General features: G+C 32.9%; 1 protein-coding gene across 1 annotated transcript; it reads right to left on the minus strand.

Moving 5' to 3' along the window:
• Nucleotides 1-6,309: 6,309 nt before the first annotated feature.
• Nucleotides 6,310-14,538, minus strand: LOC133854012 (ankyrin repeat-containing protein BDA1-like). Its single transcript, XM_062290031.1, has 2 exons — nt 13,942-14,538; nt 6,310-6,975 (listed from the first exon to the last, which is right to left on the minus strand). Exons 1-2 carry the CDS (start codon nt 14,536-14,538, stop codon nt 6,310-6,312), a joined length of 1,263 nt encoding a protein of 420 aa, XP_062146015.1.
• Nucleotides 14,539-16,902: the final 2,364 nt, after the last annotated feature.

A 16,902-nucleotide genomic window follows, 5' to 3' on the forward strand; every position in this document is an offset into this window, starting at 1 on the left:
TAAAGCATGAATTACTGTGTAAGCCATGCCTCATTCTTGGTTCAAACTGATTTTTCAGAATCACCTGTTTGGCCGGTTGGATGTTATTTCCCTTTAGAGTTCCTGAGTTTCAATTGATGTTCTTGGGATTTTTCTTTGGATGAATTATGTTCTTGGGATTTTGGGTTGTTGGATGGTTGTTTGGGTATTTTCAGAGGAAAAGAGTCATGGCTGTGTTGGGATTATTTTGAATGGTGTTAGCCGTGAATTTACTGGTTTAGGTTTGGAATTATTTGGTGAAAATAGGATGAAAGGTTTTGTTTGTCCTTACAGTGAACTTTATATATGTATATAGTTAGCTGTGACTAGGAATTAATATGCAGATTATGAGCTGAGAAACTGCACCAAAAGTACAGTATCTTTATACTTACTGAGGTTGATGCTGGTAGATTTTTTTCATAATGCTGTGGATATTTATTTATTTATTTGTTTGTGCACGTGAATTTACATATTTTTTTGTTTTAATTAAATTGTTAAATAACAAAGCTAGTATGCAGCAGGGGGCGAATGGCTTGCCAATGAGACCTTAGGTTCCCGTAAAAGTTAATAAATAAGCGACTGAAATTGTAGGTTTTCGGTCAGCTGGAACCTTAGTTTTTCAGCAACAGATAATTAAGCTTTAAGTGAAGAGACTGTAGGTTCTCGGGACCATAGGTTCTCACAACACGTTAAGACGGATCGTAGGTTCCATTATGAGAGGAGTGCAAAAGATTATAATTAAGATTTTGCATATAAAACTATCATATTACTGCTTTATAATTATATATATATATATATATTTAATTTATGTCTATGATTCGCGACATAGATTATATATTGCATATACATATGATTAGAAAGTCATATTCAATGTGATGCATTTCATAAATAAATCAGCATTCATATTATTATTAGAGACAGCGGACTCACTTAGGGTATTTTGTGTTTTTTGTTTCTATATATATATATATATTGGTTCAGGTTTTATAGATGAGGTTAGAACTCAAAAGGTTTTAAAGTTAATGACACGTAGATTGTATAGTCTCATGTGCTTATAACCATTTATGTCGAGAAAATTGCTAAAATTTCCATGTATTCTTTTGTGTCACTATTGACACCTGTTTCAATGTATTTGTTTAAGATAATTAAATATTTTAATGGATGTTTGGAAGTATGTCAATTAGAAGCTCTGTCGTATTATTTAAATCCAAATCTGTTGGATATTATATTTTTCGCTACCAATTTATAACTCTGATGTTGTAGCAGTGTCACGTGAAAATTAAAAAAAAAATTCACTTATGCTTTTTATAAAAGCGGAGGATTACATCCCCTCACCTTCATTTATCGAATCTGGAGTATGAGTGACATTAGCATATGTTTCCATAGATGATCTTCTTCTTTGTTTGTCCTTGTTGCCATGGTGCAACCACTTCTATTCCCCCTTCAATAAATTCCAACAATGTTCATATGAAAAAGCTACATTGTTAATATGAAAAAGCTACATCATTATTCTTTGAGCGTTACACACACTTTGCCTTCTGAATCTAAAAATTAAAGTAAATAGAAAAATAATTAGTATATTGTAACTATTGATAATTTAATGTATTGAATACATGCTTTTAATATAAGTTATACCTTGTCATGCTTTTTGGTTGAGATGTTCAATCTGAGATAGGCACGCAGTAAACTTAGTAACTGATTTAATCTGAGATAGGCATGCAGTAAACTTAGTAACTGATTTTTGAATAATTGACTACCTATTCATTAGGTAGGTATAAATTCGTTCAGAAGGGAACTCCTTATATTCATAGAAATATGTGTGAACTCTTTACCAAAATATGCAATGTTTTTGGACAACCCCTTGCACTGCATCCATGCCAACTTTTAGCCACGGCAATACCAATAGCTTGTCTTCCTTTATAGAGAAGTTGGTACACCGTTGTAGTTTCTTAGTGCGAGCTATAATAACTTGGGGTTGAGAGTGATCAATGGACATTGAAGCTTGTTGAGATTCATCCAAAAATGAGGTCTCCATGTCAGCATCTCCTTGTAAAAGATTATTGAATGACATATCTCCTTTTACTTGGGAATTCATCTTAAAATCACATATCAAGTGTATCAAGTATAAGTAATTATTCAAAAGCTTGATGTGTCATTTTGTAAATATTCAATGCAGTTATGTTAATCTAACATTTCCGCATGATAACTTCTTATTACACCAACTCTTCCTTCACTAGCAACGATGACTCTGCCGCCAAGAAGAGCTGCGAAGAGGACGAGGATAGAAGGGAAGATGAATCGGAGAATCCTGTGGCTAATGGTAACGCCGACGGTGAGGATCGGGGAATGGATTGGGATTTCGCGATGGTGAGAGAGATCCTAGTAGCCGTATGTGAGGGAGAGAGAGAGTCTCGAAAATATTCAGCAAATGAAACTAAATTCAGAACCAATTGTGGGTTGTGATCGTGTGAGAGAGAAAGAAAAATAAAATTGGTGAGGAAGGTGATTGAATATTACTCATCAGAAATGATGAGTAATTTCACTTATCAAAACTTTTTTATTAAAGTGGTGAGGTTACTGGGAATTTTTTTTAGTGTTTTTATTAAATTGACTCATCAAAATAACTAAAAAACTCACATCAAACAATAAAAGTACACTTTTTATTTTTGTTTCTTTACATGCTACGAAGTAAAATAGATTAATATGAATTATTTATAACAATTTGTATCAGAGCCGATTTGTTATTCTTTGTGGCCGTGTTGAATTGCGTTTCCTTTGAACAATATTTTTCATTGTCAATTTTTGTTCTGTATCGCTGTATATTATTTTATATATAGATTTGTGTTGCTACATTTTTTTTTTAAATATTGATTTGCGCGTTGCCGCCGCCGTGTATCAATGAACTTTTTTTTTTCGGTGGTTACAAGTTTGTTTTTCTCGTGAGTCAATGACGATATAATGCATATGTGTTCTCTTCCACGAAGCTTTCATTTTCTTTGTGCGACGAGTTTCTCAAATGAATCGCTTCTATTATTGTGGGTGTACATCTAGATGAAGTTTTTGTTCTTCTTCCTTTTTCAAAATTTGGGCTCGATTAAGAATACTAATTTGTTTTTCTTCTTCTTCTTCTTTTTTTTTTTTTTTTCTTTTTCTTTTTTTTTTTTTAAAAAAAAATTAATTTTTTTTATTGAAATTTGGGCTTGATGGAAGAATACTAAAGAAACAATTTTTTATTTTTTTATTTTTTTATTTTTTCCTTGGGATTAATTTGGATAATTGCTACAATATGGATGAAGCTTTTATTTATTTATTGTCTTTTAACTTGAAGTCAAATATTGGCAGTTGATTGTTAAAAAAAAAAAAAAAAAAAAAAAAACCTAGGCGTTGAATGAGTGCAGGTTTATTGTTTTTCCTTTGTTTGGTTTTGTTGTTTTGTTGTTTTTTTTTTTTTTTTCTTTTCCAAATTTGGCCTTGCTTATGTGGTGATAAAGGAAACATAAAAGGAAGAGATAATATCTTGATGACTTGAAGTCAAGTATGTACACTTTAAAGTTATGGTACTGTCTTGTGCTATGGCCTATAGGATATGCGTGCATGAGTATGACAGAGACTTGTTTTATGGACACTCTGGTTTTTTCTAATTTCATATATTTATTTATTTTGTTTGTAAAACTTTTAAATCCCTTACTACAATGAAGCAATATTGTACATAAAAACATGAATGTACTTGCTTATCGTGGGACTTATCGTGGGACTAATCATGACAAATAATTGGTTTTTTTTTTTTTAAAAAAAAAAAAAATTATTGAAATTTTAGTACAATATAAATAACGCTCGTGCATAAGATCAATGGTTTGGATTGATTATGTACTCACCTATCGTGAGACTAATCATGATAAATTGTTGAGTTGTTTCATTGATTATGTACTCACCTATCGTGGGACTAATCATAATAAATCGGGGTAATTATTTTGTGAACTGCAATTTTACTAAGGTTCATACGGATAACTGATTTGCTTTATCGGTAACTCATTATTTTGGTAGGAAGCTTAGGACAATAAAGAAATTATTAAATACTTTGCACTTGATGACTAAGTCTTATCCATTTGATAGCGGGTCATCTTAAGTCGTTGTATTTAATTATTTTGCTTTATTATGTGTATGAGTTCATTGTGTGTGGAACTCTAGCAAAAAAAAAAAAAAATTGAGATAAACAATTTGCATAAGAGTCTTTTGTGCATGTGACTTTAGTATGAAAAATATGATGACTATATGAGTGCATGTTTTTTGTTTTTACATGCATAATAAAGTGTTTTTGTGATGTTCTCAGTTTTGAGAAATCAAGGTTTGCCTCTCCCATTATCTGCCATCAAAACTTTGACAGAGACTAATTATGAAGATTGGTATGAGTCTCTCACCATCATTTTAGCTATCATGAATCATGATTTGGCCTTAAAGGTTGAGGCACCTGCTACACTTACTGAGAAAAGTTCTGCTGAAGAAATGACCTACTAAGAACATTTGGAGCATTCCAATAGGACTTATCTTATGATTATGAAGTACACCATTGACAAGTCTATTAGGCAGAGTATTATTTGTATTGATAGTGTTAAGGATTTTTTTGTTGCTATTGGGGATAAGTTCACTAAGTTCGACAAAACAGAAAAAGGAGCTTTCATGAAATTGCTTACCACCACCACTTATCATGGTGTTAGTGGAGTTCGTGAGCACATTATGAAGCTCACTCATTTCTTTAACAAGCTCTCAGCAAATGGGTTGAGTTAGCAGACAGTTTTCTTGTGTGGTAAATGCTTGAGTCATTAACATATGAATTTGGTGCCCTTAAGACCACCTACAATGCTTAGAGAGATGAATTGAGCTTGAATGAAACAACTGTTATAGTCACTCAAGAAGAAGGGGTGATGAAAAAGGAAAAGTCTCATGCTTTTTTATGATGATAAAAGATAGTGGACATTTTAAAAGAAAATTTTATAAAAGCGACAACAATGGCAACGAGACACATAAAGTAAAGAAATTCAGAAAGTTTTCTCAACAAACTGGTGTAGATATTTCTTTGGAGCCTAAGACAGAAGAATTCAAAGAAAAATGTAACTTTTGTCATGTGTATGGGCACAAGAAGGCAAATTGCAAGAAATATACTGCCTGGTTAGAGAATAAAAGAATTACAAAGCACCAGAAAGCTAAGTAATGGAGAATTGAAGGTGAACATAGGAAACAGTGTGGATGTTGAGGTTGAAGTTAAATACGTTGGCACATCAAAGCTTGCTTTGGCTTCTGGGCATTTTTGAATCTTAAATGAACTGTCTTTTGTATCTTCTATTAAAATGAACATTATCTCTATTTCTATTTTGGACAAATGTGGATACATTTTGAGATTGGAAATGGAATGATTATTGTTTAATAATTCTCGTGGTTATGATTGCATTGATGCCTTCTTTACCTCATTTCTCTTCTAGTGTTTCTTTTGATTCTACCTGGTTACAAGATCATTGCATTTTCTGTAGTCATTAATTAATGTCTTCCCCGGACTAGCAAAGATAAAGCCACAATCCTACGTAGTTCAAAAGTCTCTCGAGTTTGGCCAAAAAAAGAATTATTTTAAGGGAATCTTAATTTGGTTTTATACCAATCTTAATTTGGTTTTTTTTTTTTTTCCTTATTTTTTTTAATATGTATTTAATGCTGCTTATTGTAAAAGCGGCATTAAATTTAATGCTGTTTTCTACATTAAGTGGCAATAAATTTAATGCCGTTTTAAACAATAAGTGGAATTAAATTTAATGCCGTTTGAACATAAAGCAGCATTATAAAAAATTATGCCGCTTCTCCTCAAACGACATAAATTAATGCCGTTTGCGTCCTAAGTAGCACAAAAATAATTTAAGACTGCCACTTTAGTGCTGGTTGAGAAGCGGCATTAATTAAATGGCACTAACTGCTTGGTGTTGTTTATATAGCCTAAAATGGCATTAAAAAAGCGGCACTCAACGTAGTTGTTTTTTGTAGTGGGCGTGAGATGGAGCCCGTCGACGACGAAGTTGAGGGAGGAGATGGAGAGATCGAGAGAGGGGAAAATGATTTTGGGTAAACTGGTTTGGGTCTTTTGGTTTTCAACACACAGGTTTTAGGTTTTTCAATTTTATTTTATTTCTATAATATAACTAAGGGCTGACATGGTATCAGCATGTATTTGATAAAACTAAAAAGTACAATAAGCTTCTTGACAAAAAGGTGCAAGCATAAGAAATCAATATTATTTGATATTCATGATTAAAAATGAATCCAGTCAATTGGTCCAAATGGATTTATGATGGCATTTGAAATCACGTAGGACACAAAGAGGAATATCATGGGTGAGAAACACAAAACACTAATCGCATCTAACGGGATGACGAAGGGGAGTATTATGAAAGCTGATAGAACAAAGCAAGCACCATTAGTACTAGTGAGTAGCGTAAAGTCATTGTTTTTCATGGTTACTGTCCCTACCCTGTGTGGGGTAGGACTAAGGTCACTAGTAACGTTGTTCGGGATGATCGGGAATGTGCTATTGAACTGATCATCAGTTGGAGGATTGTAGTTATCTTGCCAAACTCCTCCGGGAGGGCTGAGTGCGGTTTGGTACGTTGCTGTTATGAACAACACCACAATCACCACCAATATATTGCGCAAGTCATTTGTTGTCTTCTCTTGTTGACGCAACCTCCATGTCAGTAACTTTTTATAAGTCGAGTAAATTGGGCCATGAGATTTGAGGAGAGCTTCATAAGGTTTAACTGTAGGAAGGGAAGAAGCCCTTTTAGCTCCGGCACGACATAACATACACTTCATCGATCTCTTATTGTTGCCGCCTTGCAAGCAGATGTCTAAAGCTGTCAAACCCATTAAATTCTTACGGTTTACTTGAACTCCAACATTCAATAACTGCCTCACGACCTGTATGATTTAGTGATGCATATATAATTACTGATCTCATCACTGTAAAAGAGTTTACAATTAATATATATTCAACTTAACCCCCTGCCTAAAAAAAAATGCTAATTTTTTTTTGCAAATGGACAAAAATAATGTAATGTTGCACATTAAAGAAAAAAAAGAAGAGAGAACATAAAATATTGGTACCAAACGTTGAAGTGGAAATCATTTGAAGATAATTTTTAGCATATATGTTCCTGAAACTAAATCCTTAATTAGTATTGTTAGAAATAATTAAATAACAATTATTTCTTTAACCTAACATGCGCAGCGGAAAATTAAATAGAACAGTTTTAGGCATACCTCCGGCCATTGTTGCTCAAGCACTCCTCCAGAACTTCTAAGAACAAAATTATGAGGTGTCTTCTAATCTATGCCTATTGCTTGATGGCTGTACTGATGGTGTACACAGGCACTCTATTTATAGGCTAGGTTAGGGACCCTCAAATGGTAAACACTTTATTATTTCCTTCCATCAAGGAAACAATATCGTTAATTGATTTTAAAATCAATTAACCGATTCCATATTTACGGTAATCTAAATTAATAGAAATAACCATAATACCGATTCCATATTTACGGTAATCTAAATTAATAGAAATATCCATAATACCGTATATGTTTATTAAAAAATAATAAACATAGTAAACACCGAAAATGTGATATAAAGGCCACAACCAAAAAGGAAAAATATATATTACATTCTCCCACTTGGACTTTATAACACATGACCATATGGTATTAGGTTCTTTAGTTTTGGCCAATTCTTTTATGGAATCCTCCAACTCAGTTAAGAAATGTTTCACACGAATCATGGCGGTAAAACCATTATAAAAGTAGGTCGTCCCTTCCATGTATCACAATGTAAAACACTCCTTACATGAGTACCTTATGGATAATCAAGCTTTATGAATGAACTTCCTATAAGTCATTCGGGTCCAACTTTATTTATCCTCATGGATAAAATAACAAATGTGCACAATATCTTTATTATAATAACTTTATGTCTATAGACCAAAAAGAGACAAACCAAGCAAAAACTGGATTAATGAGTCTCATATATTCCGCATGACTTTATTCTTTATTTACCGGTAAACTTTAAGTCATGGGATCCGCAATCATTAATTCAGTACTTATATGCTCAATAGACCCTTTATGTCTCTTAATGTTATCTCTCGTACTGAGATACTTGATGTCGATTTACTTCTGCTTCTACTATTTATTCTTATAAAATAAGATTACAGTAGAATTACCGCAGAGTATCTTTATGGTCTAACTGTAAAAATCGACAATATTGAGACTTTCAACAAAATGTCTCAACCATCATGCCTGTGTACTAAATTCATAGCACGCTAGAATTTTAGCTTTCTTGGTAGACGTAGCAACCATAATCTGCATACTGCATCTTTAAGATATATCTCTCAATAAAAAGATATATACCCTAAAGTAGACTTTCTACTATCTACACAATCAGCAAAACTCAAATCTGAACAACTAACCACCTTCAAATGGAAAGTGTATCCTTAGGTTAAGTTGTACTTCTTGGTTCCTTGCATATACCGCAAGACTTTATTTGCAGCACTTTATTGACTCAATATACTTATTGTCAGTCATATGGTTATGTATAATGCAGACGCTTTAAAAAACTTTTCATCTGCCCTTATTCCAATACCTTTTGGGACATTAATCTGTATTTAATTAGTCATTCTTAATTGCTACTGAAGGTACATAATTCTTCATTCTAAATCTTCCCAAAACTTTTTCAATATAGGCCTTCCGAGACAATGTTAATATTCTTTATGTCTCTGTGAATCTCTATGTCAAAAGACATAAGAGATTTCACCCAAATCCTTCATTTCAAAGTTTTGTGAAATGAACTTTATGTAGCAAACCTAAATCAGCACTTGCAAAAATAATATCCACATATAGGACCAGAAAGATTACTGTACTCCCACTGACCTTAAGGTATATATACTAATTAACAAGGTTTTTCAATAAACAATAACCTTGCAAAAAGTATATCACCGATGAGAGATCTATCACAGCTCATAAATAGAATTCTTTAATTTGCAAGCTTTCTGACTGTTATTTATAAAACCCTTTTAATTGTTTCATGTAAACCTCTTACTCGAGATCCCTATTCTCAAAAGTTGTTCTCACATCCATTTGATGTAGCTCTAAGTCAAAAATGAGCTACTAATGCTATGATTATCTTGGTGAACCATTCTTAAACACTGGAGAGAATGTTTCATGATAATCAATGCCTTCTTTATGAGTAAAACCATTGGCTACGAGTCTAGCTTGACTTTTGAGCCATAGATTTATCTCTTACTTCATGGCAATGAATCTCAATGCGGAGTTTTCTCCATTCATAGCATGTGAAAACAAATTTGGATCATCTTTATGTCCAATGTCAACATCAGACTCTGGGAGATATACAACATGATCACTAAGAATTGTTGATCTACTTATTCTATAGGATTTTCTTAATTCTACTTCCTCTGCATTTTGCAATGGGAGAATAGATCTTGAACCTGTTCTGTATGAGTTGGTTGTTCTAGAAGTGATTGTGGCTCAGGATAATCAATCTGATTTTTCCTGAATACAATCAATCATCCTCTATGAGGAGGAGATTTGGCCAACTCTAGTGCTTCCTCAAATTCCAATTTATGTGAATGAGCACTCCCACTAGGTTCTGTATCCTCTAGAAATTTTACAATCAACAACTCTAGGCTTATATGAAGGATAATAAAACATTAAAACCCTTTAAAGTTTACTAGATAGCTTATAAAAGATCCGCTGGTTATCCTTGAATCTAATTGCCTAAGGCGAGGATTATAAATCCTCTCTTTAGCAAGGCAACCCCATATGTGTAAATAATTTAAACTAAGCTTCCATCTATTTCATACTTTAAAAGGTGTCTTATGGACAACCTTAGATGGAATACTGTTTAACATATATACAACGGTCTTCAAAGCTTTACTCTATAAGGGTAATAGCATATTAGTATTACTAATCATTTCCCCTTTGTGTGTACCTACCTTAATACTCTATGCCTATATTAGATCTTATGATCTTCATATTGTTTCTCTTCTTCTTCCTTATAGATATTGAAAGCATTCAATACCCCAACTTTAATATTTAGAAGATAGAGATACATAAACTTTATATGGTTATCACTAAAAGAGATAAAATATCTCTGACTATTTAGGCAATGAGTGAAAAGGTCAACACCTTTCAATGTACATGATCTCAAGAATCTCAAAATGCTCTCTTTGGCACCTCTAGTGGTCTTGTTGGTATGCTTTCCCTTATGCAACCCACACAAGAACCAAAGTCAGTAAATTACCGACTTTTATTTTCTGTATAGAGATATATTTCAATCTCCAAAGCCATAACAAGAGCATTTTTTAAAATTCTCAAAAGACTCTACTTTACGTCAACATCAATACGCAGAGACAAACAAATAATTTTGTTTCAAAAGTTGGGATATAGGTCAATTTTAAATAGACTTTAAATAAACCCCAACCAATATTCCACCTAAAATAAGAAAAATTTCAAAAATAAAATTGAAATTTTTAACAAACCAAACTAGAAAATAAATTTCTAAAAGATTATGGAATATAAATAATTTTTTGGGTAAAAAATATAACTGAATCTCAAAATTAACCTATAGATCCCAACAACCTCAAATTATAAACACGTGTTATTCACTTTTAAAAAGACTCTGCATTTGTGTTGACAACGTGGATTGTTAAACCATAATCAATCCACAACATATTTGAATGAGTCACTAAAAGAGATTCACGACATACTAGATATATGAGATTATCTTTATTTTAAGTCATTTCTCATACTTCACGCAATCTTTCTTTATATGTCCTTAATTTTCCTTATTGCACGAGAAATAGGTATCTGGATTGCCATAATACTTTATTAGCACCTTATTCTCATGCTTTAATTGTTGGGCATGATTGCACTTATCGGTCTTTCCCTTAACATGAGTAATCATGTGAACACTTTATAGATTCTCTTGAACACACATGGTTAGAAGTTCACTTATTAACCATTTATTCTTATGTGTAGTAAAAGATAAAATTCTACACTTAGAAAAGAGAATTCAAAAATGAAATAGACCAATAATGACTCAAAAAATCTCAATCTTTATAGACTTAGGCTAAGCTATAATTTCCTTCATTCCCATAATGAGATTATAAACACTTTAGAAACTGTAAAAGGTTTGTCTTTAAAGCTTTTTTCTATTAGGGTTCTGGCCAAGTTTTGTTTGGACTTACTAAATGTTCATAAACAACCTTTATAAAACTTTAGCTCTAAAACATTCAGGAATAAATCCCTGATGACTTTAGTGACATGAGATTTCATGAACATCTAACTTAAGTGATTAAATCACTCCCACCGTTCATGCTTAATAATCTCACGTGGCGTACTTAATTCCGCGGGAGTAGGTGGTTTGTCCACACGGAGCACCAAAATTTTTAACACCCCAAATAAAAAAGCATATTGATATTTTTCAGTCAGAAAAAATATTACCTTAAAGTATTGGAATATAAAACTACCAAAAGTAGAGTAATACGAATAGCTGTAATGACCAAGAATGTAAAAAATACTTTAATGCTATGAAGTAACTTTATTTTAAATTAGCCAATGCCAATTTAAATAGTAAATTTCAACCTACCTTTGGGCAAAGGTTGCATCATGCATGAAATTTACTCTTTATTGATAAGACTAATAAATTTAAATATTAATAAATAAAATTCTTCGTACCTTTGGGCAACCGAAAGAAATTTTACTTTTAATACTAAATTTGTTATCTCATTCTAATTAAGTCATAAAAATAAAAACTTCCCTTTGGGGATAGGTAATTAAATTTATGAGTTAATTACAATACGATGTTAATTTTTCTATATGAAGTTCATGTGTACGATCCTTATGCAATTATTACAAAATTAGGATGCTTTGGCTCTCCCAAAATCATAATAATCACGCTGTAATTCATGAACATCTAATAAATCTTTATGAGGTTCATGCGTGTGATCCTGATGTAATTATCATACAAAAATGGGATGCTTTGGCTCTCCCATAATTATTATGATAATTACATGTGTGTAATCTTGATGCAATTGTCATTCAAAATTGGGATGCTGTGGCTCTCCCAAAATTATCATGATAATTGCTACTTCATTAACATCTAACAACTTTATAGATGCCCCCTTAATAGCCCCAGGAATATAACAAATCAATACTTAAATGGGGTAAACAGCATTTTCCAAGGTGCAAGCAGATAAGCTCCCAGGAAAGTGAGGGGGGTCATACCGGACACACTTAAATCCCAAGACTTTCCTTGCCAGAACTTTCCCCGACATTGCATTCTTAGATATTACTGTAAACACACCAGTATATATGGTATTGTTAATTATTCTTAGGTCTAGGCATCAAGCAATTTATATTTAAACAATATAAATTCAACAATTAAAAATATATTCCTCAATTCATGTATTAAATAAACAATAATTTTAATACACAGTACTGTAAATAATAAAGGGAATAAAACCTTAATGTGAAAGCATAAAAACAGGCTTAGCTCAATGGTTTGAAGCTTGTCACTTTATGGACATGAAGGTCCCAAGTTCGAACCCCATATAAGCCAAATCTTTTATTTTATTTAAATGCTACTGTAATGGGCTACTATATTGGGTTGGGCTTCTGGGTTACAAGACTCCAAATGGGCTACTGTATTTGGGCAATTGGGTCAACCCACTTAATCGGGTCAAGCCTCTGGGTCTATGTATAATGCTGGCCCAAACTAGGTCAGCCCACTTAAATGGCCCAAAATTGCATGGGTTTTAAAAAAACCCTAACCGAAAAATATATCCAACCCAAAAAAATTTAATGGGTCGAAACCCTACCCAGTCACTAACCAACCCGACCCGTAATGTTCCAGATGGGTTGAAAACCCTAAAAATAGAACCCTAGCCGCCACCCCTTTATGAAAATACCAATATCAAGATTACAATAACTCAAAATTAGGCAGTATATCACAATATACAGAATAGTGATAAAATAAAAAATAGTTATATCAAATTTATGGGTTTTCACAAACAGTACGTGAACAACAAATATTCACAAAATAATCGCTAATGCGTTTCTATCAGGTCACAAAAGACGAAATATTGCTCAAACAATACAAACAGAAGTGAACAATACCAAATAGAATATACTTGATTCAATATTGATAACCAATAAAAAATACTTGATTCAATATTGATAACGCATAGTAAAATTATACGCTAAGCAAAATAGCACAGAGGATGGCTCTGATACCACATGTTAAAAATAATTAAATAACAATTATTTCTTTAACCTAACATGCGCAGCGGAAAATTAAATAGAACAGTTTTAGGCATACCTCCGGCCATTGTTGCTCAAGCACTCCTCCAGAACTTCTAAGAACAAAATTATGAGGTGTCTTCTAATCTATGCCTATTGCTTGATGGCTGTACTGATGGTGTACACAAGCACTCTATTTATAGGCTAGGTTAGGGACCCTCAAATGGTAAACACTTTATTATTTCCTTCCATCAAGGAAACAATATCGTTAATTGATTTTAAAATCAATTAACCGATTCCATATTTACGGTAATCTAAATTAATAGAAATAACCATAATACCGATTCCATATTTACGGTAATCTAAATTAATAGAAATATCCATAATACCGTATATGTTTATTAAAAAATAATAAACATAGTAAACACCGAAAATGTGATATAAAGGCCACAACCAAAAAGGAAAAATATATATTACAAGTATATCATTCATTCGACCAACAAGATATGTAGACCCCCCTAAACGCCCACTCAATTCCCCTAATTAATTAGAAACCATGCATGAGGGGAGAGAACTTGCCTGGGGTTGATTTCTGGATACCGCAATGTGCAACACAGTGTTGCCTTCCTCGTCCTCCCAGTTCAGCAATTTCTTTTCCCAGGATGAAGCATATTGATTGGTGGAAGACTGAAGCCATTTTATAAGGTACTTCAAAGCATGTAGATTGTTGTCCTTCAAGGCGATATGAAAAACAGTCTCTCCTTTAATTGTTACATCTTGTATAGACGTGGGACAATTGTCTAGAAATTTGGACAAAAGATCGAGATTTCCCATTTTAGCAACGTAATGCAAAGGAGTCACACCCTCCCTTCCTTGGACCCGGACAAGGTCTTTATCAACAGAAACTAGTCGGTATGCCAATTGGGTTTGGTTATTTTGCAAAGCAAGGTGCATGGGAGTGAAACCATCTTGGTTAAGCTTCCTAGCAAATGAGGGCTTTAACCTCATGATCTCCATGGCAAACCGGGTGTGCCCAGCAGATGCAACTGTGTGTAAAGGAGTCTCAACAAATGGAATGTCATCGATTCTGTCCAAAACATTTGGATCCCTTTGTATCAATGCGTACAAGGCATCGATGCTTCCATGCTGAGCAGCATCCCACAAACTCTGATCCATTAGAATTCAGAAAAGAGTGATAGTCAGGAAATCAAATAAAATGAGTTAAGCAGTAAAATGTTGAAACTAAAAACTCAGCTACTATGAGAAGATGAGGAAAGTTCTTAGTTGTTTGGCAAATGAGAAGATTAGCTCGTCCTCCTTTTATAGGATTGGCTGAGTGAACATATGATGCTAAGATGGATGGATATAGGGATGAGAAAAACACATGCTACCTAAACCCAGTGCCGGCTCAATGCTTAGATAAATTAGGCAGACATCTAACACCCAAATTAAATAAGACCGAAAATAAAGATAGTATAATTAAGTTTTCTTTAAAAAAAAAAAAAAAAGTTAGTCGATGCTCTTTACTTAAAGCCCCAATTATGGTAAAAAAAAAATAATAATAATAATATTATGACAAAAAAAATTAGTCAGTGCTTTTTAATTAAGGCCTCAATTACAATAAAAAAAACAAATACAAAGAATTGAATTCCAAGATATAAAAGAAGAAAATAAAGGGAAAAAAAAAAGTTACATCAATTGCACCTTAAAACATTACTAACTCATAATTTCACATGAACTTAAAATCAACATATTGACGAAGTTTGTTTATTAAAATAATTTTTAGAATAAAATAAATTTTGTTTTGCGCAAATTAAATTCTACATACAAGTAATTATATGTAACTCAACACAAATATGAACATGATTTTAGAATGTAGATGCTTTAAAAAGAAAATATTTAAATGAAATAGTTAAAAATGAGATTTTTTTAATTAAAATGGGAAAAAAAATTGTTTAAAATTAATACATCAGAATATAATACAACTGTTGTTAGATATAAAGAGCCTTAATTAGTTACACAAGAACCGTACCCCTCACAAAAACGTAGCCGCCTCTACCTGAAGCTCTAGTTCTCTCATTTAGAGAGTCCGTTTCTTTGAAAAAATTTCGCCGGGGGAGGGAGGTTTCACGCCTCCCTCCTTCCGGTAGTGGTTACTTCCTAGCATTTTTAAAGCTATGAAGTATTTTTTGTCCCTCCCTGATGTGAACCAGTGGAGGTTAGGTCTCCTCTAGCCATTACGATTGTGAAGTTTTGTTCCCCTGGTAAATCCGGTAGTGGTTTATCTTCTCCTAGCCCTCTCAAGGCTATGGTGGCTTATGTTTGTTTGCTTTTCCTTTTCTTTTCTTTTGTTTAGGTGGGAAGCTTCAAGACAACCAGTAGGGAAGAGGCTGATCTGGTTTGTGTCATCGGCGGAGTGCGTGGCTGGACTTTCACCTTCATTTATAATTTTGATGCCAGATCTACGCATGTCCGTCAACTTCTAGGAGACATGCACTGATTTTTGGCAAAGATAGTCCCTGCCGTCGGCTGGATTTGAGTTCTTCTGTTTGTTTTGTGTTTTCCTTTTGTTTCTCCAGTCACAGTTTGCTTTTGTATTGCTTAAATTTTATTGGAATATCTGTTGGCTTGTAGTTAGATCAGCCTTCTTTTCTTTTTAGAGTGTGTGTGTTATTGTAAAAAGAGGCTCAAATGTTATTTTTGTAGGATTTGCATTTCTGCTTAGACATCTGTTTTTTAAGTCAGATCCTTCTAACTTAGAGTGTATGGGGTCTTGTCCCTCTATTCTCAATATGTATGCCTTCGGGCTTTTTCAGCATTAATAATAGCACGTGCTATTTGTTAAAAAAAAAAAAAAAAATAAAATTGTTAAGGTAGATATGTAAGTGACTAAATGTAGGTATTTGTGGTTGTAAGAAATTGGATGACTCAGCAAATTTATTGCCACGTTTGTACAACAAGTAATTTAGAGCCCATATTCAATTCACGACAGCTGTCTCAACGGAACAGCGCTAGTAGTCTCAACGGAAAATTAATAATAGTACGTACCATGTGATCCTCAATGAATACATTTACCGTTATTTGTTGATGTTGCAATTCATGGCCAAAAGATGAGTAGTTTCTCCGACATCATACATAAATTCGAATTAATCATTCAATTTTCATAGTACATACTATCTGATCCTCAATGAATACATTTACCGTTATTTCACTTTTCATTACATTTATGAAAATTGAATGATTAATTCGAATTTATGTATGATGTCGGAGAAACTACTCATCTTTTGGCCATGAATTGCAACATCAACACGTGATTCACAAAGACCCTATATTTAATGAATCTTGCAATGTCTCTCATTCAATTAACCAGCGAAGCACATGTCCTTAAATTTATGAAACATTGTCCATTACGTCAAAAAAATAAAAATAAATAAATAAAAAGTGACATTAATTTTGGTCTAACTTTCTAGCTAGATTTTCACAAGGGTTTAAAATTATTCATTTGATCATAATCTGGACGTGAAAAATGTATTTTCTAAT

Source organism: Alnus glutinosa, chromosome 13, assembly GCF_958979055.1.
Source record: "Alnus glutinosa chromosome 13, dhAlnGlut1.1, whole genome shotgun sequence".
NCBI classification, from domain to species: domain Eukaryota; kingdom Viridiplantae; phylum Streptophyta; class Magnoliopsida; order Fagales; family Betulaceae; genus Alnus; species Alnus glutinosa.